This window comes from Chiloscyllium punctatum, chromosome 24 (assembly GCF_047496795.1).
Source record: "Chiloscyllium punctatum isolate Juve2018m chromosome 24, sChiPun1.3, whole genome shotgun sequence".
Lineage (NCBI taxonomy): Eukaryota > Metazoa > Chordata > Chondrichthyes > Orectolobiformes > Hemiscylliidae > Chiloscyllium > Chiloscyllium punctatum.
The window spans coordinates 66,727,672-66,751,441 of NC_092762.1; the positions used below are offsets into that span (position 1 = coordinate 66,727,672).

The window sequence follows — 23,770 nt, forward strand, 5'->3', positions numbered from 1 at the left end:
AGTTGCAAGTAATGTTCTTCGAGCACATCCTGTTTTCTCCCATCGCCACTTAAAAAGCTGCACAGAGGCCAGCTCCAGTCACCAAGTCACCCTTTACTTACTAATGCACAGCATACTGGCTGTGGCCAACTAGCTTGGAGTCAGTCCTCAACTGAGGAGATTCTAATCACCTGGTTATATTAGTCAGCCAAGCCTTTCCTGAATGGGGCTGTTAACATGGGCCAATCAAGAACTTTGTCAATGGAGGTCCACCTGGTCTCAATCAATAACAATGAAAAGCAAATCAAAATTTAAATGGATTTGAACATTTACTCTTAGTGATTTGTTTTACATTGTAATGTCCCAGGATGTTTGACATCTCACACATGATAAAGGTTACTACAACATGAATTCTCATTAACTAATACAGAACATGCTACACCACAATGGTCGTGGTGGCAGCAGCCAAGAACAAAAGGTTTCAATACAAGTCACTTGAACTGAATGGGGAAGACTTCCTTTAAGATTACTACTGGCTGACACCCATGTATCAGGAGGTAAAAACAATGACTGTAGATGCTGGAAACTAGATTCTGGATGAGTGGTGCTGGAAGAGCACAGCAGTTCAGGCAGCATCCGAGGAGCAGCGAAATCGATGTTTAGGGCAAAAGCCCTTCATCAGGAATAAAGGCAGAGAGCCTGAAGCGTGGAGAGAAGCTCGAGGAGGGTGGGGGTGGGGAGAAAGTAGCAGAGTGTACAATAGGTGAGTGGGGGAGGGGATGAAGGTGATAGGCAGGTAGGACAAGTCCGGACAAGTCAAGGGGACAGTGCTGAGCTGGAAGTTTGGAACTAGGGTGAGGTGGGGGAAAGGGGAAATGAGGAAACTGTTGAAGTCCACATTGATGCTCTTCAAACATGTCGTGCAACTCCCAGGTCAATTCCTCTGCCCTGAAGCTCTTCAACCATGTCGTGAAACAAACTCGCTACCACAGCCACATTTGCTTCCTCAGTGCCTGCCTCCGTAACCAACTCATCCCACACGGACTCCAGACTCGAACAGGACAAACAGTACAGACTACAGATTCAAAAACACCAGCAACGGGTTTCCTTCAAGATCCTCCGCTCCACGATTGCAGCAATGCGCCGACACCTAACCTCTCTACCCTGCCTCAGCTGAGGGCCACAACCTCTCAGAATTGCAAAGGACCCACTCTGTACCACATCCTCAGGAGAATTCATACTCTCAACAAACAGTATTTCAATTCCACCTCAAACATCAAAAACTGTAAGTACAACAAACTTTTATCTACCCACCTCCATAACCAGCGCTCCTCAAACTTTGCAGAAAATTCCCCTGGCCTCAGAATCTACACAGATGCCATTAGCCATGCGGCTGATACAGCTGCCACCCTCACGCTGATTGATGATGTCACTTCCGCCCCCCCCCCCCAATCATGGCCACTTCCTCATGCATCACATGTGACATCACTTCCACCCCTCACATCATCACTGGTGCCACACGCTCAGTGACTTCCGCCACCCCTACGACCGTGGTCACCACCACTTCCGCCCCCACCAGCGCCAATCACCTGCATTCTGCTGACAGGCCCACCCCCCCAGACCCCACTGTCACTATCCTCACCCCCCAGAACCCCCGAGGAACACTACCCCTGCTCATGACTCCACCCCCATTTCCCCCACCACCACACCCACTCCAGTTACAGATTCCGCCCCCATTCCCAGCTCCACACCCACACCCACACCAGATCCCAGCTCCCAGCCCTGCCGGGTTTTCACCATCCCTCCAGACCCCCCCTCACTGAGGATGAACAATCAGTCCTCAGCAAAGGACTCCCCTTCACCCCCCTCCGTTCACGCATCAATGAATTTAATACACGCCGTGACGTCGAACAATTCTTCCATTGTGAAAGTACGCTCTGAGGTGGAGGCAATCAGGATTCCCGCCCACCTTCCAAGGACCCCTTCGACCACCTCCAACACACTGCATCCACCTGCACACCCCGCGCTGGCCTATTACCTGCCCTCGACCTCTTCATTTCCAACTGCCGCCGGGACATTAACCGCCTCAACTTGTCTACCCCTCTCCCCATCAACGCGCAGCCCTCCAATCCCTCTGCTCCAATCTCAACCTCACCATCAAGCCAGCGGATAATAGGGGTGCAGTGGTAGTCTGGCACACTGACCTCTACACCGCTGAAGCCAAACGCCAACTCGAGGACGCCTCTTCCTATTGCCCCCTCGACTATGACCCCACTCCTCAAATCACCAAACCATCATCTCCCAGACCATACAGAACCTCATCACTTCAGGAGATCTCCCAGCCACAGCTTCCAACCTCATAATCTGGGAACCCCGCACAGCCTGGTTCTACCTCCTTCCCAAGATCCACAAGCCTGACCACCCTGGCCGACCCATTATCTCAACATGCTCCTGCCCCACTGAACTCATCTCTACGTACCTCGACAGTACTCTCCCCCCACATACGTTCGAGACACCACCCACGCCCACCACCTCCTCCAAGACTACCGTTTCCCCGGCCGCCAACGCCTCATCTTCACCATTGATATCCAATCTCTCTACACCTCCGTCCGCCATGACCAGGGCTTCCAAGCCCTCCGTTTTTTCCTCTCCAGACATCCCCAATAGTACCCTTCCACTGACACTCATTTGTTTGGCCAAACTGGTCCTCACCCTTAATTTCTCCTTCAAATCCTCCCACTTCGACCAAAGGGGTAGTCATGGACACACGTATGGGCCCCAGCTGTGCCTGTCTCTTTGTTGGCTACATAGAACAGTTGATCTTCCGTAATTACACCAGCACCACTCCTCACCTCTTCCTCCGCTACATTGATAACTGCATTGGCGCCACCTCGTGCTCCCGCGAGGAGGTTGAGCAATTCATCAACTACACCAATACATTTCACCCTGACCTTAAATTTACCTGGACCATCTCTGACACCTCCCTCCCCTTCCTGGACACCTCCATCTCCATTAATGACAACCGAATTGACACTGACATTTTTTTACAAACCCACCAACTCCCACAGCTACCTGGATTACACCTCTTCCCACCCTACCTCTTGCAAAAATGCCATCCCGTATTCCCAATTCCTCTGCCTCCGCCGGATCTGCTCCTAAGAGGACCAGTTCCTGGCACCTTTCCCTGCCACCACAGGAACTGTAAAACCTGTGCCCACACTTCCTCCCTCACCTCTATCCAAGGCCCTAAAGGAGCCTTCCACATCCAAAGTTTTACCTGCACATCCACTATTCTCATTTATTGTATCCGTTGCTCCCAATGCGGTCTCCTCTACATTGGGGAGACTGGGCGCCTCCTAGCAGAGCACTTTAGGGAACATCTCCAGGACACCCGCACCAATCAACCACACCGCCCTGTGGCCCAACATTTCAACTCCCCCTCCCACTCTGCCGAGGACATGGAGGTCCTGGGCCTCCTTTGCCACCACTCCCTCACCACCAGACGCCTGGAGGAAGAACGCCTCATCTTCTGCCTTGGAACACTTCAACCCCAGGGCATCAATGTGGACTTCAACAGCTTCCTCATTTCCCCTTCCCCCACATCACCCTAGTTCTAAACTTCCAGCTCAGCACTGTCCCCATGACTTGTCCTACCTGCCTATTTTCTTTTCCACCTATCCACTCCACCCTCCTCCCCTTCCTCACTCACCCATTGTACTCTATGCTACTTTCTTCCCGCCCCCACTCTCCTCTAGCTTATCTCTCCACGCTTCAGGCTCTCTGCCTTTATTCCTGATGAAGGGCTTTTGCCCGAAACGTCGATTTCGCTGCTCCTTGGATGCTGCCTGAACTGCTGTGCTCTTCCAGCACCACTAATCCAGACCCATGTATCAGGAGCCAATGGTACAATAAACCTAGTTTGATGACACGTCTTAGCATATTTTTGGGAATATCAAATTACGGTACAATCCACTCATTAGTAAAATGACAATATTGCTAAAGTTATACTTGAAAATTCACTTAACTTTTATAAAAGGAAAGAGGTGCTTCAGCTACTTAAAAAGTGAGTTTCTCCAATGATGCAAAGATATTCAAACCATTGCAAATCATTTTATGTGAAAGAAGAATATAATGACTCAATAATAAGAAACAGTATATCAAGAGGGAACAATTCTTAACTTTAGGATGAATTTAACAGAAAGATTATGGGGCTAAGTAAATAAACTCATTTAAATCTAAAATAAAACTGGCAAAATATCCATATGAATGCTGCATAAATCATACTTAAAAATACTTTTCATTGATTTCCCCACATCCACGAGAACATTATTCACTTTTCTAAGCTAATAATACAAAACAAAAAAAACTTTTGCAAAACTATTTATAGCCAACATAAAACCAGGAAAAAGCATATAAAATGACAAATAGATCCCATTGTTCCTGTTTACACAGAATTCAGCAAGTATTTTGGGTAGTCAGGAAAATTAATTCTGTGGGTATTTTTGTCTTTATATATAAAAAAAGACCAGGACGTCTGGGAGACTATTTTAAAAAGTCTAACTATAGGGAAGAAGTATGGATCAAATATGCTGAAACACCTTTAAACTATCACAAGCCACCATTTTACACACTTAAGCTAATGAAAATCAAAATCTATGAACAAAGGAGGTTATACAGTTAAAATATAATACTCATTTTTTCATCAAGCAATGATGATTTAATGTATTAAGTGATCTGTACATTAACTTCAGAGTCAGGTTGAAACATTTCAAAAGTGCATGATCTATGACTAAAATTCTCATCTGGCTGAAGCCATCTTCTCCATTTTCTCAGCATCCAGAAAAAGAAATGTATTTTGCATGAAGAATAACCTCTACTTTATTGCTAAGAAGAAAATTCAGGGTTTTAGCACAAAAACCCACATTTTTCAATCAGCAACTCAAGGAAAACCGATGACTTCTTATCAGTGCATTATATTTTAAAAGTTTACCAAAATTCCCAGGTGGTTCAATGAACTGCTTTCTCAATTTTAGCTATTAGTTATTTTCTAACAGGAAAAAACATTAAAACTGTCATCAGCATTGAGGTGCCATTTGGCAGTGTTCTGCTTTCTCCTGAGTGGTATAAATCAGTGCTACTGGCTCACGCAATTTGCAAAAGAAAGTATGGCGCTCATATGGTGCCTGATGTATAACTGCAACATAAACACATCAAATGGTGTCTAATGTATTACAGTACTCCATAATGTGTTATGCTGCGGTCAAGTAGTAAATGTTTCAGCAATGCTGAAACTCAGGTATGTTCTGCACCTCAAATCTTTTGAGAATCTGATTTTTAAAAACAGACTCAACATATAAATTCAAAATAAAGAATAATCAGAATGAATTTAGTTAATAAAGTTCAATACGAGAAACAGAAACTGTCAACACAAAATAGACAATAAATCCAGACTTAAACACTTTCCCAAAACAGATTAAGAAAGACATCGTAAGTTCCTTGCAAAAGGAGTGTTCCTATGTTTTCTGAATAAAACCACCAATAAAGACAACTTGATCGTTGTATTTTAGGATCATATCAAGTTGAACTTAAGAGCACCATAGAGGAATAAAATTAATTGCAGGGTAGAAGAGAACAGGTTGATTTGTAAAAAATAAAATGCACCAAAGCGATAACAGAATTACTAATTTACAACAGCAGCAGAATTAAAACATCTTAATTCGAAACGTTGCTTAAGTGAATTGCTTTTAAAGCACAAAAATATTTCAAATTTCAGCAGATACTACAGAGTTATTTGTACATTTCAGAATTCAAATACAAAAAGTAAGCAGAGGTAACAGGATACTATCAACAGTATTTTCTATCTGTGGGTGGGGTGAACCATGTAACAACCCAAAACAGGCCAATAATGCGAGACTGAACACTCTAAGTTAGAAAATGAAAGTAAGCGACACTCAGCTTTTAAATAACTGCAGTTATTTCTCATCGATATCCTGAAATTTGCCCCTCAATATAAACAATGGACTAAAACACATCAGTAAAAGGTAACATTACAGGACCTTCACACAGGACAGGCTGTTTTGCAACAAAATTTTCTGGTTTTGGCAAAAATCAAAATGTCAGGATCAAAAATTTAAGTTTAGTTCTATTGTAGGTCCAAATGATAAATATCCCTATGGACATGCGCATTATCTACCTTTAAAGAATCCAAACATCTTGAAAATGGATACACATTCCAAAAATAATTAAAGCACACAATACCATTTTCCTGACACCATACAGTTTGAAAAAAAAAGATGAAAGTTCAACAGTTGCTGAGGTGATACAGTAATCAAAGAGACACACCAGGACTGTTTACTTAAAAATCACTTAAATGGGTCAGACAAAAGGGTTTGACTTGAGGTGTTACTGGTGATTAGATGAATTAAGTGTGAAACTATTAGCCTTTTTGTCTGAGCTCTGCCTGTCATTTCCTGCACTGAAAATTCCCTAGGGAGTGCCCTGTGTTACCCCTGAAACTTCACCCAGGGATATTTCTTGCCAGAAGGCCAATAGCAATGTTGGAGAACTAAACATAGACCCTACAAAAAAAACAACAACTCACAAAAACAAACTAAGGTTTCTGAAGAAACTGGAGATCACTGTACTTCATCAGCTGTTAATTCTTCTCACACAGAAATATGCACCCCACATTAAAAATTTGCTTGCAAAGTATCATTAAAATTATCCAACACAATAAAGATAAAGACCAAAAAGACTTAAAGACCTCAACCATATACTTATATGCAGTAGCACCTTTCAACTTCAAAAATGTTTACAAGCACTTCATAAAGGAAAATTCCAAGCCAAAAGGAGAAACGGAGTGCAGCAACTAAAGAGATTCATTTTAAAAAGTGAATCTTAAAACAAAGATATATGTGGGGTACAAATTCAAACATGGTTGTCATTGGCAGTCATAGGGAATTGGGGGCTAGCACGCAAAAGAAACATGCTGCTAATAGCAAGGAAACCGTGCCCTGAATTTTAAACACAAATATTGTCACACATTTGTATTTTCATTTTGGATGATATCACCCAAATTACAACCCATTTTTAAAATGGTGTCTGGTTCCCTCCATCAGTTAGATCAATGCAACTTTTCTTTTAAAGTTATCTTTTAAACAAATTGGTTGAACAAACTAAATGTGTCACCCTTTCAAAACAAAGATTTGCTGAAACAGCTTCAGCCTTTTACTTTAAATATTAGAATATTTATAAGCACCTTGTGTAATGACTGCACCATTAAGTTGAACAGTTCAAGTCAACTAGTGTATAAACTTTTATGTACTGCCTTCTAAATTACACAGAAGTGCCTTATCCTCAAATGATAATAGAAAACCAATGACAGAAAATTTAGTAAACAACTGGCTGATTAGTCACATGACAATACTTATAAAACTTGTTCTTCCCAATACATGGGAAGTTATTGCTCATCCATCCATAAGTTAAACTGCACAATGACCAAAATATAATAGCAAGCTCAGATAATGCATGATAAGGTCAAAACTAGTCACTGCAGAAAGATTTAAAAAGTTCCCACTAAAACATGCCAAATACACTGTCTTCCACTTTCACTCATGAGTTTGTTGGAATTCCTGGTCATAAATATCCATGCAATAATGCCTTATCAACCTAGATGCAGTCCACAACAAAAGGCATTCCAGCTTTCACACTCAAGTGCTAAACATATAACTGCTTTGAGACATGAAAACATGCTTTCAACAAACTTCTAAAAATGGCATGTTAGGTATTGCAATTCAATTTTTGAAGCATTTTCAGTTCCCAAGTTAAATGAATCCTTCTGTATAAAACTGGTAGTATAAAGTCAGGATGTTACAATTAAAACTACACAAAGACTCAAAACATCTGTTCCTACAGTCCAGAAAGAGCCAATTGGGCATGTATCCTGACAGGTTTAAATCCTGCAAAATTTTTCCCCTCCAATCACATTTTCCATGAACTTTGCTCAGAAATCTGAAGTGCTTTGTTGTAATTGTTTTAAAGAAACTTCAGCAGCATTAAAATCTCTCATTCTTTAATATGCTTATTTGACACCGTACAGATCAAAAAATCATTATCACTATTTTCTGAAATTAAACACACAAAATCTCATGTTAGTCAGGTATTCATATCATGAACAGTTAACCAAACAAAATACCCAAACAAGCAAACCTCACAAATATATCAAGAAAGTTTTACTGCACAAATATTCAAGCCCTATATATTCTATATTTGCTATTTCAAAGCCTTATTTGGTCTATACTCAATTGCTATACAAAAACATGTATAATAGTTTGATCATCTTAAATAGCAAACACATATCTGTAACAAAGTGCATTAAATCAAGCACCTTTAAAATAGCAAAGATGTCTCAAGGAGCATTAACAAACAAAACTTTGGCAAGCAGCCAGGTACGATATTACAGCAGATGACCTAAGGATTGGTCAAAGTTTTAATTATCACCTTATAAACAGCAGCAAAGAGCTCTGACAGAAAAAAATCTACAGTCAAAGACTACAGCATATGAATGAAAAGTTATCTTGAAGTACTTAAAATCAGGGATGTACCACAGGCTAGAAGTAGAGGGGTTTAGTGATTTGAGGGTAGCAGGCTGGAGGAAGTTGTAGAGATTTTGTTCAAATGGAAGCCAACATGGGTCAGCAAGCAAAGAGGTGATGATGTGTGAACGGAACAGTTTGGACATGGGCACGAGTTTCATTTAATTGAGTGTGGAAGATAGGAGGCAGGCCAGAAATAAATCGGAATAAATCAAGTCTGAAGGTAAAAAAAAGCAGATGATAAGAGACAGGGGCGAAGTCATGCAATGTTATCAAGATGTAAAGCAGTGCAATACCTCCCGAAAGCACAGGACTTTGGGTATTACTCAGACTTGTAGTTTAACCTGGTTGTCATCAAGACCACAAAACATTTAAAAGTCATTGCTGAAATATTCATATTTCCCAGAGTATACTTCTCTAACAGACTAAAAACAAATGATGCATTGATTTATTATGCATAATAAATCATGCACAATCCATCAGAAAATAGCAACTTCCAGTTATAAAATACTGAACGCATAAGAGTTTTTGACTTTTCATGATTGGCTCTTCCATAAAGTGCCATTAAGGAAAGTAGCACTATACCAGGGAATTAGTCAGAGGCGTGAATCAAACACAGGTTTATATAACTTGTGTTCTCAAAAACAAAGAAAAACAAATTATGGTAATGTCAAGCTCTGGCATGAAAAACTTGTAAATCACCATTGTATTTTTCAATTTTGTAAATTTATAGAGAACATCTAAATATACCAAATCAAATTGGATGTTGCCTAATGGATTAACATTTTCACCCTTGCATTTTCTTTTATTTCACAAAGTGTAAAAACACTTAAAATACTTCCCTGCCCAGAAAATTTCAAAGCACAGCTACAATTTTAAAAACAAAATACTTTAAAATTTACAAAGTGCATGTACCTTAATACAAAAATAGATACTGTGCTGGGAACTAAAGACTGTAATTCATTGTCAGGATTCAACAGGCTTTCAAGCTTCTTTCCTAGCTCTCCTTTTCAATGCTTTGGGTAGAACCCCAAAGGTGATGGAGGTCTTAAGACCTCATGTTGCCTATTTCTGGAAGGCTTGCTGCATCTTGTTCATCAAAATCTTGCCATCTGCCGTCAGCTTGAGAATCTGACACCTGCCATCTGCTGAGATGCTGCCAGAGGCCAAAAGCATAGAGGAACTGATGGCTGTTGCAGGTAGGACAGCCGTCCACATCCCAGTAGCACCACTGGAAACTAGTCTAGGAAGGTGCGATCACATCAACAGTAAGGGCAAGATGGTGGTTCTCAGCAGACAACCCCTCCTCTTACCAGGTTCCTTGATCAGGTTCTTTGCCACCCCTAAGCCATGCTAAGAGCCCACAAGTACCTCCACATGGATTGAATGCCCTGCTCCTTGCATAGTAAACCTACAGCATAGTCAGAATCTGATGTGGGGAAGGAAAGCAGCACATTGACTTTTTCCACTCTAAAACAAAACAGGATAGAAGTGGGGTCCCCATTGTCCACTTATCACCCTCTGCCCTGTTTACGTGCTCACCAACTCCACAATCCCCAAGTCAATATAATGTGCCACAGGGACAGTAGCGATTGGACGTAACAGCCAAAAATCAACTGAAAAATATCTTTCCCATTATTATTTCTTAAATGCGACATCAGCCTGTTTTGGACTAGATAGCAGGAGGAAATAATTTGCAGCATTAAAATCAGATCACTTATTTATTAGATGGTGAATTTCAGAAAGCATTGATGCTAGTTAACATACAATAACTGCTACTGGGCTACATTTTGCTCACTGTAGTTTTGAACTTGTTATATCACATAAATTCAAGAGTTTGTGATTTCTCATGTTTCCCTTGGAGTTAATAAATTGTTTTCTTCAAATTGATATCACTACACAATACAACTGAAGCTCAACTAAGACCTCAAAAAAAAGTTCAAGTTTTCAAACTATACATCTAAATCAGGAATCTGATTGATTGAAGTCAAAGAATCAATCACTTGTGGCAGAAAAAATGTTTGTACCCAAAAAACATTTTACATTTCCATTGCACATATCTTTCTTCAAAGTAATATCATACAATTGTAAAATGTATTACATAATCTTTTTGGAAGGAAACTTACTAAAGCTGTCCTATCTAAAGTGAGCACTCTTTTTTTTGAAAAAAAGCAAGCATACTCTCCAACTAAATCATGACATTCATTTGAATGGTATGGAAACAAATTTGCAATCATTAACCTATTTAAATAGTGTCTATGTCCACATACAGTATTCAGTTTTAAAGATGGGTTCTTAGTTTAGATTCCAAGGATTATATGCAACAGATAGCAAGATATACATTGCAATCAACTGGCGTTTTTTCATCATTGGATACAATTATAAAACCAGAAATGCACAAGTTAAGAAATGAGACATCAATCCTATGCATACTGTAAATACAGGAGTGGTCAGTCATCTTGCATCATATTTAATAGAAACAAATAAGTCTAACATGACAGCCACTAGACAAGATGTGCACAGCTACACACAAAAAAACCTCAGTTTCTGGTAAAAAAAAACACATTACAACTGCCACCCGAAATGAAAGACAATTTAGCTCAAATGAAAACCTCTGTCAATGTTAGGATTTCATCCAATTACATCGCAAAAATCAGGAACGATCACATAATTCCTACAAAGATCTTTTTTGGTCTGGCAAATCATTGCTTCTTTTTATTGCTTCAGGCTGCTTTCCAGGATACCTTACTCCATTTCACATTCCCCACTGATTTCCCACTTGTGAATAACTATGCAAATTTTCAATAGAGACCACAGATTTAAAGACCTAAAAGAGACTTGTTCTTACAACATACAACCTCCACACAAGTGCAGATCCAGAGCCTGAAGATAAAAAGCATCATAATACAATATTCATGTATGCAACACCCTGCCCACAACAAAACATGAACATACTGTACCTGTGCCCCCAAACTGGTTGCTTCCTAATGTGGTTGGTCGGTTCTTTCCATTAGATGCAGGCGGGGAAAACATCTAAGAAATATAGAATAAGTATCACTTGAATAAAAAGATTTTACTACAGGTTGTCAAATCATTGCTTCCCTCCCTCTCAGAGCAATTAGTCTGAAAAAAAACAATACTGCCTTTTTGTCTTTTATTGACAGAATATTTCAGTTATCTAAATTCATTAAAACCACAACCAAACTCGCAATCGACACTATGTCCACTCTCAAAGCGCAGCATTTGCTTCACGTAAAGACTGCATTAGGACTACCATCTTGCACCACAAATTCTTAGGATCAAACATACAAGTATTCTCAAACAAAAGATTGCCAAGTACATACACTGCTGGAGCTTTGACACTACCACCACTGGTTCGTGGCTTTTACAGAAACTCCTCAACAGCCAAGTCGTTGTACACATAAAAAGAATTTTTAAAAATTAAAAATCTACAACGTCGAGACATCGACTAGCTACTCTGAAGTGGTTATTTACTTCGTAATTACAGAACAACAGAGATCCTGCAAAGAAAAATATCGGTCACAAATACATAATACACCGCCATAATCCTTACCGCACTGAAATCCAGCAAGTCGCTGAGTTCTTTGTCCGTCCCTATGGCTGCCATTCGCTGCTGCTGAGGATTCATTTTGACAAATTAAAACACCCCTAAAAGAAAGGTTAAAAAAAATGGAAAGCAAACCTTACTACCCTCGATTATACGTGATGTTAACCACGAGAATCAAAATATACCAATCCCTTCGACTTAAAGAGAGAAAAAAAACGATTTGACATGGCCTTTTAAAAAAAAACACACAAACAAGAAGTGCGAGAACAAGACCACTTTTTAACAAACACTTGCCGGCAGATCATATTATCTATGCACTAGGACAGCTCGAGGCGAGGGAATCAATTTTTAAGGGTGGAAAAAAAGTTCATGGAAAATCATTAACTACTAAAACTACCTCAGCTTCTCGCAGATTGTATTCATTTCTTAATTCAATCCCAACCATCCGAGGCAAACAAAATTTTGTACATGTGCGCCCCTCGCTCAAAGCGAGTGGCTGCAACAACTTCCAAGACATAAAAGCAGCAAATTCACTTATTTCCAGAGCTCTACGGATCGGAGACCCGTCGCTCCCAAATGGGCCGACTGCCTGGCCCAGATTACAATTTTTTATAATTTTTTTTAAAAAAACTTGGATTTGCCCCCACAACCCGGGTCGCGCAGACAGACACAACTTTCTGCTCCGCAACAATAAAAGTACACGCCGTTTGTTTACCTCTTCTCTGAGCATCCGAAAGTCAACATTCAAGGGAAGTGAAGCAGGACTAAAAAAACCACCGCCGACGCCGCAAATCTCTCCGCCCTTTCGCAGCAGTTAGATATCTCCCGCAAAACTTCAGAGGGCTCGGGCCAACAGCAAACCTTCACCGATCCTGCTTACACCGTGACAAATGCATTCCCAGCGGCCGACATATTTACTCTCTTCAACACCAGCACATTGGAGAGGCGGCGAGATATCCATGCGCCAACATCCGGGAGCTCATCCAAAAAAAAACTACTTCGGAATAAAGCGGATTATACAGACACATTTAAAAAAAAATGTTTTCTTTAAAAACTTCCCCTCCTCCCGCGACTCGAACCTGCGGCCACCCCCCACGGTATGAAAGGACTGAAAGTGGGGAGGAGGATGAGGGAGGAGGAGGAGTATGGGTGGGCTCCGGGCGAAAGGCGCGGCGAGCTTCGCCGGGACAATCTCGCGCGTAGGTGGACGACGGTCGGCTCGAGCGCGGCTCGCGGCCTCTCTTTGACTGACAGCTGCCAACGCCGGCGCGCGGCGTTCGGCCAATCAACGGTCCGGGACGGAGGAGGAGGGGGAGGTGGAAGGTGGAGGGGGTGTGGTCTACAGCCGGCCGCTGCCGCCCTCGGATTGGCTCGACAGGGCAGGCCGAGTCCTACCCTGTCCTCCTTTCCCTCCCCCCAGTCCCCGGCGGTACGTCCCACCCCCTCGAGTTGAGGGGGCGTGGCCCCGGCTGGTTGCGGTTGAGGTTGTGGGGGAGGGGGAGGATGGGAAAGAGGTTTGTTGGGGGAGGTGGGAGGATAAGACCAAGAAGTGAGTTCGCTGTTGTTGTTCGTAGTTACTTCAGACACGGACTTTTCGATCGAGTCGAGCAAAGTAGAGCGGACACACCGAGTCAGTGTGTTGGAAAATGGGAATGGGATTGGAATTGGAATTGGAATTGGAATGAATGGAAGAATGTTTAATGACCGACATGGTCACGAGGGGTGCAGTGTAAACTCCTACGAAGAGTGAGGGGCTGGGGGAGGAATGCAGTAACATCGACGCTTGTAAACGCTAAGACGACAAAAAAAAATTGCAGCCTTTGCTACAAATGATACGAGGGGACGTGATACCTCACCTCTTACCCGAAGTGTGTAGGGGATTTTTACATCTAGGTGTATTGCAAATGGGGGGGGGGGGGGTGGGGGGGTTGGAATGGAGCGGCTCCATCTAAACCAAAACTGAACAGATATTTCACGGGGGAAAAAAAACTCAATGGAACAGCACTTTGGAATGGCAGTGATGTCATCTTTTTTTTTAATTGGAGGGCGTCCAATTCTCCTCAAATGTCCTGCTACTGAGAAACCAGACAGAAAGCCAGAGACTGAGCCGAACCCAAATTGTGAATCAAATATTTCCCCCACCCCTGTTCAAATCTTTAATGGTTCCAAAATACCGAGCGAAGCATTGGGATTTTGCAGCCCGAGAGGCCAGCTCTGTTTACCAAAAAAAAAGCAAGGTTATTTGTTCGTGTAAATACTTTTTGTTCTGCCTTTGCAGTAGGCGAAACTTCCTTGGTCTCTGATACACCCTGTCTACAATGTATGGTTTTAATTCTGCGTGGATCGTCGAGTTTATGTATATATACAAAAATAAGTGTAAAATGAGTAGGTTTTTAAAGAGGATTGTCAGAGATTAAACGCATTATGGTGACATGAATTACATTCTCAACTCTAACTCAAACGTCAGAGATTAAAAAAAAGTTCTTAGTCCAGGCTGTGAGACTGGGGTTGATAAACTAAAACCATTAGCATGCAAAAATTTGGCCATCCAACCTCTGCACCTTTGACGAAAATACCATAAGAGAATTAATAGAAAGTATTTTTAAAAAGGAAATGAAGAAATAATTTGGGGAAGTGTTCATTGGGATGGCTTGCAAATTTTAGAGAGATGATGCGAGGCAGTTGTTCTTTGGAGGTTTGTTGAAATATAGAGCCAAATCATCTGATTGCCAGCAATGGTAATGAAATGAACAACAGAGAGTGGAGAAGTAATATCAGACTAAGGAAGTTTTGGATTGATAAGGCTGTGAAGGGTTTTCAAGAGGATCTAAAGTGCATTGAAGTCCCCAAAAAAATGCTGTGCCAGCTTGACTCAGTTGGCAGCACTTACTTGCTTTGATCTGTACTAAATGTACTGTATATAGTTTTAAACTCTACTCCCAAGATGAAAATTTGACTGCCACTAATCTCAGTGCTAACACTGATTTAAATGCTACATTATCGCATTTAAAATGTTAAGGATCTTATGAAACTATTAAAAGAAGAAAAGATTATTTTCTCAGTATTTTGACCACATCTTCCTAAAAAAAGTAGTGATTGCACATCTTGTGTTGAAGTTTGCTGTGCATCAACTTGTAATCGTGAAACAGCGCTGTGGTTCAAAATAACTCTACTATTCTTGAACTAGGTATGCTCAATGCCTATCAATGCGTGTCTAAAGGGAGGGTCTTGCCTTATATTAATATGGACATCCCTTAGATTAGCAAGCACAAATTCACCCGCAAAAATGCACTTTACCAAAAAAGTAAATTCATTAGTGTGTTGGGACACTGCGGCAGATTTGAAAACACTCATTATGAAACCAACAATCTACTCTATACTGTCCCGTGCAATAGATATGTTCACAATGTTGGTTCACGAATGGAAAGTGTTAAGGTACAGCTATTAGATATTGGATACGTGCGTTACAAATACAACATAGTATCAAAAACTAAAATAGTGGCTTCTGAAAAGAGGAAATTCAAACTGATTTTGTGTGTCAGGTTGCATCTCGCCTCATTCCCCATGGTAGTGAAATAGTTCACCTAAGTCAGTCTCAGAATGACTGGAGTTTAACTATTAATAGTTCATTGACTATCCTGATATCAAACAGTTTGATCTCATCTCTCAGTCTGATGTGAAAATAGTCCAGAGATATAAATAGGCATTTATCATAATTCCAACCTTGCTAACTGGGAATTGCATATTACAGAGATGGCGCCAACAGTGCAATCAATATATGCCAAAAATTATTATAACTGATCAGAACAAATTCAAAATAAAATATGTAATAATTAACAAAGTTACAAAAAAGATTATTCAACTTATTCAGTTTACACTATTGTTTTGCTCTGAGTAAGCTATTCTAATGTTTGCTTTTCAAAGGGCAAAATATTCCATTGGTAAGTAGTTGTGTAGTTCCCATTTAAAATTCCAAAGCAGCTCTGTATCTATTTGTGGCATATTTTGTAGATTCTAACCATCCCTCCAAACAGATTTGTTCCAGATTACCCTTTAAGTTGTTTTGGGCTATCTGTTAACCTTCTCAGTTTTGGTAAAAATATCCTAAACTTTGCAATATTGACTTTGTAACTATGATCCCTAATTTATCGTGAATAGCAAATTACATTGCATTTTTTCCAACTACCCTGTTTGAGATGCGTGAAACTGTTTGTTATTTCAATTCCAACTTAATTAAGTTACATTATACTTACTGGTAGGGTTCTGAAACTGGCATCACTCATTTATTTTAGCTAGAAGTAAGGTGCTGTATTTGTGATATTTTTGAAACCATTAGAAAGAAAATCTGAATCTAAACTTGGGCTTAACTATGCCCCTTTATGTGTCTTTGTTCTGAAGGTTCCATTGAAAGAATTGCAATTACACCTGTGGTGTTTTTGCCACAAACCTGCAGGGTTTAGAAAGCTAGTCTCTTGCAACTTGTTAAATTGTAAAATTGGTGCAGTTTTTGCTATTAGTATGCAACAAAATATATTTTCCAAAAATGTTTCTGTATTTAATTTGGGTTTATTTCATGCTTCAATCCATTCCAAATGAATTCCCCTGCATCAATCCCGTTTGGTACAACTTCGTGGCTTTTTACTAGATTGTGGAAAGGAATACACTTTATGCTGTACTCATCAATTCTGAACTAGTTTGTCATGCAATTCTATGGAATAGGCAAATTAAAGTACTTTGAGATTTTATTCAGTAGGTTTACTCTGACTCCAAGATTTATGTAAGGAAAATAGTGAACTGACTGAATCCATCTCTTAAGAAGGAGAAAAAGTGTCCACCACCACCCATTTCTTCACTTATGCATTGAATAAAAATTTAGGGAAAAATATGGAAGTTTTCCTGTCGAAGAAAATATGGGTTTGTTTTTCCCAGATCGTATTTGTTCGTGCTGAGGTAAGTTTGGTACACATCTTATTAATTTTAACAAAAGACAAGCTGGTAGAAATGGAGGATGGTGCTCTCGAGTGCATTATTTTGGCTTTGCGCTTTTCTAGATCGGCTTTTGAAGGTATTGCTTGAAAAGCTTAAGGGATTTCTATCTAAAGTTTTGATTCATTTTGGAATCTAGATCATGTGATTGCCATTGGCAGGAAATGCTCAGCATGTTTAGTTTCTTTGTCTTCAGTGATGAAAGAGTGATTGTGGATTAAACTTATTGTATGTAAGACAAGTTTTAACACAGTCTATAATGGTTTGAACCTCATAGACGCAAACTTCAAAGGCCCCTTCTTGTCCACATGCAGAATCCAATGGGGAAATAAACATTATTGGGAAAGAAAATCTCATTTGCAAGATGTTTACAACTACAACTAACCCAAGAACACCATGCCTTTGCATGTGAAAAATAATCAAATGAGATTTAATCCAGTTTGAATATCAAATATGGAAGTTATTTTTATTTAACACTCCCCTTTCCCATCAATGAAGGAATGAATCCATCTCAACTTTGTCCTTTGGTTCTTAAAAAGTAATATGCATTATTGAGGCGTAAGATGCAGGAGACATGGTATACATTTGACTAAAACCAAATTTACCTTGATACCAATTAATACCATTGGAGTGAACTTTGACCATTCATTATATCAGACAAATTGTAAAATATATCAAATTATCCTTGGAAATCATTATTTTATGAAGAACAGTACTGGTTCGTAGCTTTCCAAACTGCTACACCATAGCCATATTGGAAAGCATTGCTGTGCTCAACAACAAGTCTTAATCTCAATCATGTTAATGATTGAGCTTCACATATATCTTCATCCTCAGCGATGGGGACCCCAGCTCATCAGTGCATGTGATAATGCTGAAGCCTTTGCAAGAATCTTTCCTTTGCACTGGCTGCTTCCAAAAATTCATTTCAAGAAATGATGAAGGCATTGGATATTGTAAAGGTTCCTAACAACATTCTGACAATGTAATAAAGACCAGCACTCCGGAAATTCCTGCACTCCAAGCCAAGCTGTTTTAGTAGAGCTATAACACTGTCATTTTTCTAACAATGTAGAAAATTGTCCAGGTGTATCCTATTTTCAAGAAATAGGACAAATCCAGCCCAGCCATCTACCATCCCATCAGTCTAGTCTCGGTCATCAGTAATGTGATGAAAAGTGTTATCAGCAATGCTATCAAGCAGCACTTTCTTAGTGATTGCCTTAGTTCAAATATGGATGAAAGAGCTGATTTCCACAGGGAAGGTGAGAGAGACTTCCTTTAACATAAAGGCTACATTTTGACTGAGTTTGGCATCAAGGAGCCAAACAAAAGGAAAATCACTGGGAATCAGGCGCTCTATTGGTTAGAATCATACTCAGCAAAAAAAAAACAAAGATGGTTGTGATTGTTTCAGGTCAGTCTTCTCAGCTCTGGGACATTTCTGCAGAAATTCTTCATGGGCCAAATCATATTCCACTTATTCATTTTAGTGACCTTACCTCCACCATAAGGTCAGAAGAGGGGATGTTTGCACAATATTCAGCATCATTCATGACTCCTCAGAAACTGAAAGAGTGCATGTTCAAACTGGTATCCAGTTTGGCTGACAAGTGGAAAGTAACATTCATGTTACACACTTGTTGTGCAATGTCCATCTGTAGCAAGAGAGAATCTAACTATCACCTTTTGACATTAAAAGGCTTTTACACTGCGAAAAGCCCCATAATCAATATTCTGAGGACTTTACCATTGCCTAGTCTTATAAATAAAAGCAAACTCTTATGGAAGGTGGAAATCTTCAACAATCTAGGTAATCCAAGATGAAGGGTGGGAAAATAATTGTGGCTATAAAACCTGCTCCTTTTTTGAGGTATTTTAGGTGTTGCAGGTGATTTCCTTGAATTCCAGGAGTAGCAATTACTGTTTTATATGCTGTTGCATTGTTTTGGAACTATTGAGAAAAAGGATTTTAAAAAAGGCACTTTTAAAAGGAGGAAGTCAGAGGAAAGGCAGCGACCACATGGTCAGTGAGGGAGAGAGAGAGAGAGAAAGAAAGAAACCTACACTGTTAACTGACACAGCAGTAAATGTGCATGGTTACTGCCTTTGCTGTTTGATTCATGTATCTCTGGACATTGGATTGCATCTAGGAAAAATTAACAAACAGCAAAATTCACAGCTGACCTTGGAGGAACCTGTTTGGGAGAGCTCACAGCACTGGAACAGATAAGCGCATAGTTTTTAAGTGTAACCTTGCTCTAAGTCTACAATAGTGAGTAGAATGGGTCCTTTCTTGATTTTATATTTTATTGAGGTCTGTCACTTGATTAAAATTTTAAAATATAAACCGTAAGTACTAAGTGAACCTGGAGTAGATTTTTTTAGAACAACCAGGCCGTGCTATTTTCCATGTCTGTAGGTTGTGAAGGAATAAAGATGGCCTTTAGTAGAGTGGTATGCTCTTCTTGTAGGATGTGGGAGTTTAGGGAGAGTTTCCATGTTACTGATAACTATGTCTGCAGGAAGTGTCTCTGGCTGTGAATCCTATCAGATCGGATGGATCATTTGGAGCAGCAGTTAGAGGGAAGAAGGAACTTACAGGAGCTAGAGGGTGTGATGGATGGCAGTTGTAGGAAGGGAGGAAAACTGTGGACACAGTCAGGTAGATGGGTTAACTTCAGGAAAGGTAGGAGGGGTAGGCGGTAGTGCAGGAGTCTTCTGTGGCTATCCCCATTTCCAACAATGGAGAAAATGTAAGTGGTGATGGATTCTCGGGGGAATGTAGCACAAACAACCAAGTTTCTGATATCAAGACTGGCTCTCAGGTAATGACGGATACGTTGGGTTCCAAGTGATTGATTGTGTTAGGGGATTCTCGAGTCAGAGGCACAGATTGACATTTCTGCGGCCAGCAGCGAAAAATCAGAATAGTGTGTTGCCTCCTTGGTGCCAGAATCAAGGATATCTCGGAGAGGGTGCAGAATTCTCAAAGTGGAGAGGCACCAGCAAGAGGTCATTGTACACATTGGAACTAATGACATAGGAAAGGTAAAGGATGAGATTCTGAAGGGAGAATATAGAAAGTTAGGCAGGAATGTAAAAAGAAGGTCCTCGAGGATAGTAATATCTGGATTACTCCAGGTGCTACAAGCTCGTGAGGGTAGGAATAGGAGGATAGAACAGATAAATGTGTGGCTGGGGTGCTGGTACAGGGGAGAAGGGTTCACATTTCTGGATCATTGGAATCCCTTCTAGGGTAGAAGCGACCTATACAAGAAGAACAGATTGTACCTGAATTCGAAGGGGACTAATATACTGTCAGGGAGGTTTCCTAGAGCTGCTTGGGAGGAATTAAACTAGTAAGGTGGGAGAGTGGGGTCCAGGGAGATAGTAAGGAAAGAGATCAATCTGAGATTGGTACAGTTGGGAAAAGGAGAGAATCAAACAGTCAGAGCAGGCAGGAACAAAGCAGAGAACAAGGTAGGACTGATAAATTAAACTGCATTTACTTCAATGCAAGAGGCCTAACAGGGAAGGCAGATGAACTCAGGGCATGGTACGAAAATGTGATTGGGACATCATAGCAATTACAGAGACGTGGCTCAGGGACATACAGGACTAGCAGCTTAATATTCTAGGATACAAATGTGATAAGAAGGATAGAAAGGGAGGCAAGAGAGGAGGGAGAGTAGTGTTTTTGATAAGGGATAACATCACTATTGTACTTAGGGAGGATATTCCTGGGAATACATCCAGGGAAGTTATTTGCATGGAACTGAAAAATAAGAAAAGGATGATCACCTTATTGAGATTGTATTATAGACCCCCTAATGGTCAGAGGGAAATTGAGAAACAAATTTGTAAGGAGATTTCAGTTATCTGTAAGTATAATAGGGTGGTTATGGTAGGGGATTTTAACTCTCCAAACATAGACTGGGACTGCCATTGTGTTAACGGTTTGATAGAGAGAAATTTAAGTGTGTACAATAAAATTTTGTGATTCACTACGTGGATGTACCTACAAGAGAAGGTGCAAAACGTGACCTACTCTTGGGAAATAAGGCAAGGCAGGTGACTGAGGTGTCAGTGGGGGAACACTTTGGGGCCAGCAACCATAATTCTATGAGAGATAGCTTTGGCAAATAGTGTTAAAGGGAATCCATAGGGACTTTATAATAAATACATTAAGGACAAAAGGCTAACTAGAGAGAGAATAGGGGCCCCTCAAAGGTCAGCAAGGCAGTCTATGTGTGGAACCACAGGAGATGGGGGAGGTACTAAACAAAGATTTTGCATCAGTGTTTCCTGTGGAGAAGAACATGAAAGATATAGAATGTGGTGAAATAGATGGTGACATCTTGAAAAATGTCTATGTTACAGGTGCTGGACGTCTTGAAATGTATAAAAATGGATAAAGTTAAAAATCACACAACACCAGGTTATAGTCCAACAGGTTTATTTGGAAGCACTAGCTTTTACAGTACTGCTCCTTCATCAGGTGGTTGTGGAGTATAAGATCATAGGACCCCCGCATACACACCCACACTCACAGATATATGTTTGCGGGATGAACTTGTACTTGCAGAATTACATTTTACTTTGCTCAAAAACTGCATGAATCCATGTAAGATTCTGTAAATTCCTTTTTTAGATTAGAATCATTATGAATGTTGGGGCACAGACAGCCTCACACAGGGCTGAAACCAACATGCCCATTCTAAATGGTGAGAGACTTAACAAACAATCCAGTTCTTTATCAATATATAATTTCACTTACATCACAATGTAAACTTTTGTTATAAATTCTGTGTCCTACAATCTTATACTCCACAACCACCTGATGAAGGAACAGTGCTCTGAAAGCTAGTGCTTCCAAATAAACCTGTTGGACTATAAACTGGTGTTGTGTGATTTTTAACTTTTCATATGCTAGTCCAACACTGGCACCTCCAAATCATAAAAGTGGATAATTCCCCAGGACCTGATCAGATGTACTCTAGAACTCTGTATGAAGCGAGGGAATTGATTTCTGGGCCCCTTGCTGAGATATTTGTATTATCAATAGTCATAGGTGAGATGCCAGAAGACTGGAGATTGGCTAACCTAATGCCACTATTTAAGAAAGGTGGTAAGGAAAAGCCAGGGAACTATAAACAGGTGAGTCTGACATCGGTGATGGGCAAGTTGTTGGAAGGAATCCTGAGGGACAGGACTTACATGTATTTGGAAAGGCAAGGATTGATTCGGGATAGTCAGCATAGCTTTGTGCTTGAGAAATCATGTGTCATGAACTTGATTGAGCCTTTTGAAGAAGTAAGAAAGAGGATTGAAGAGGGGAGAGCCATAGATGTGATCTATATGAACTTCGGTGAGGTGTTTGACAAGATTCCTCATGGGAGACTGGTTAGCAAGGTTTGATCTCATAGAATACAGGGAGGACTAGCCATTTGGATACAGAACTGCCTCAAAGGTAGAAGTCAGAGGGTGATGGTGGAGAGTTGCTTTTCAGACTGGAGGTCTGTGGTCAGTGGTGTGCCACAAGGATCAGTGCTGGGTCCATTGCTTTTTGTCATTTATATAAATGCTTTGGATGTGAACATAGGAGGTATAGTTAGTAAGTTTGCAAATGACACTAAAATTGGAGGTGTAGTGAACAGTGAAAAGGTTACCTCAGATTACAACAGGATCTTGATCAGATGGGTCACTGGGCTGAGGAGCGACAGATAGAGTTTAATTCAGGTAAATGTGAGGTCCTGCATTTTGGAAAAGCAAATCAGAGCAGGACTTATACACTTAATGGTAAGGTCCTGGGGAATGTTGCTGAACAAATAGACCTTGGAATGCAGGTTCATAGTTCCTTGAAAGTCGAGTCCAGTTATAGGATAGTGAAGAAGACGTTTGGTATGCTTTCCTTTATTGGTCAGAATATTGAGTATAGGAGTTGGGAGGTCATGTTGCGGTTTACAGGACATTGGTTAGGCCACTTTTGGAGTATTGAATGCACTTCTAGTCTCCTTCCTATCGGAAGAATATTGTGAAGCTTGAAAGGGTTCAGAAAAGATTTACAAGGGTGTTGCCAGGGTTGGAGGATTTGATCTATGGGGAGAGGCTGAATAGGCTGGGGCTGTTTTCTCTGGAGCATCGGAGGCTGAGGGGTGACCTTATAGAGGTTTATAAATGCATGAGGGGCGTGGATAGGGTAAATGGAAAAGGTCTTTTCCCTGGGGTGGGGGAGTCCAGAACTAGAGGGCAAAGGTTTAGGGTGAGAGAAGAAAGGTGTAAAAGGGACTGAAGGGGAAACTTTTTCACACAGAGGGTGGTGTGTGTATGGAATGAGCTGCCAGTGGAACTGGTAGAGGCTAGTACAGTTATAGCATTTAAAAGGCATCTGGATGGGTATATGAATAGGAAGGGTTTAGAGGAATATGGGCCAAGTGCTGCAAATGGGACTAGATTAGGTTTGGATATCTGGTTTGCATGGATGAGTTGGACCTAAGGGTCTGTTACCGTGCTGTACATTTTCTATGACTCTAAAAGTATAAAATGCTGGAGAAACTCAACAGCTCTGGCAAAATCATAGAGAGAGAAACAGAATTGATGTTTGGTATGACTCTTGTTCAGAACTCAAGAGTTCCAAACC

At 40.6% G+C, this 23,770-nt stretch overlaps 1 protein-coding gene across 5 annotated transcripts in view; it reads right to left on the reverse strand.

The window, feature by feature from the left end:
- Positions 1–13,384, reverse strand: part of LOC140494655 (transcription factor 12-like) — a 150,447-nt gene extending 137,063 nt beyond the window's left edge. The window contains exons 1-3 of one of the 5 annotated variants that reach the window (XM_072594080.1): positions 12,857–13,384; positions 12,148–12,242; positions 11,534–11,606 (exon numbers count right to left, since the gene is read on the reverse strand). In XM_072594080.1, the coding sequence (XP_072450181.1) occupies positions 11,534–11,606; positions 12,148–12,222 (148 nt within the window). In that variant the 5' untranslated portion in view covers positions 12,223–12,242; positions 12,857–13,384. The remainder of the gene's footprint in view (positions 1–11,533; positions 11,607–12,147; positions 12,243–12,856) is intronic. The other 4 variants (XM_072594078.1, XM_072594079.1, XM_072594076.1 and 1 more) reach the window with 4 other exon arrangements.
- Positions 13,385–23,770: the final 10,386 nt, after the last annotated feature.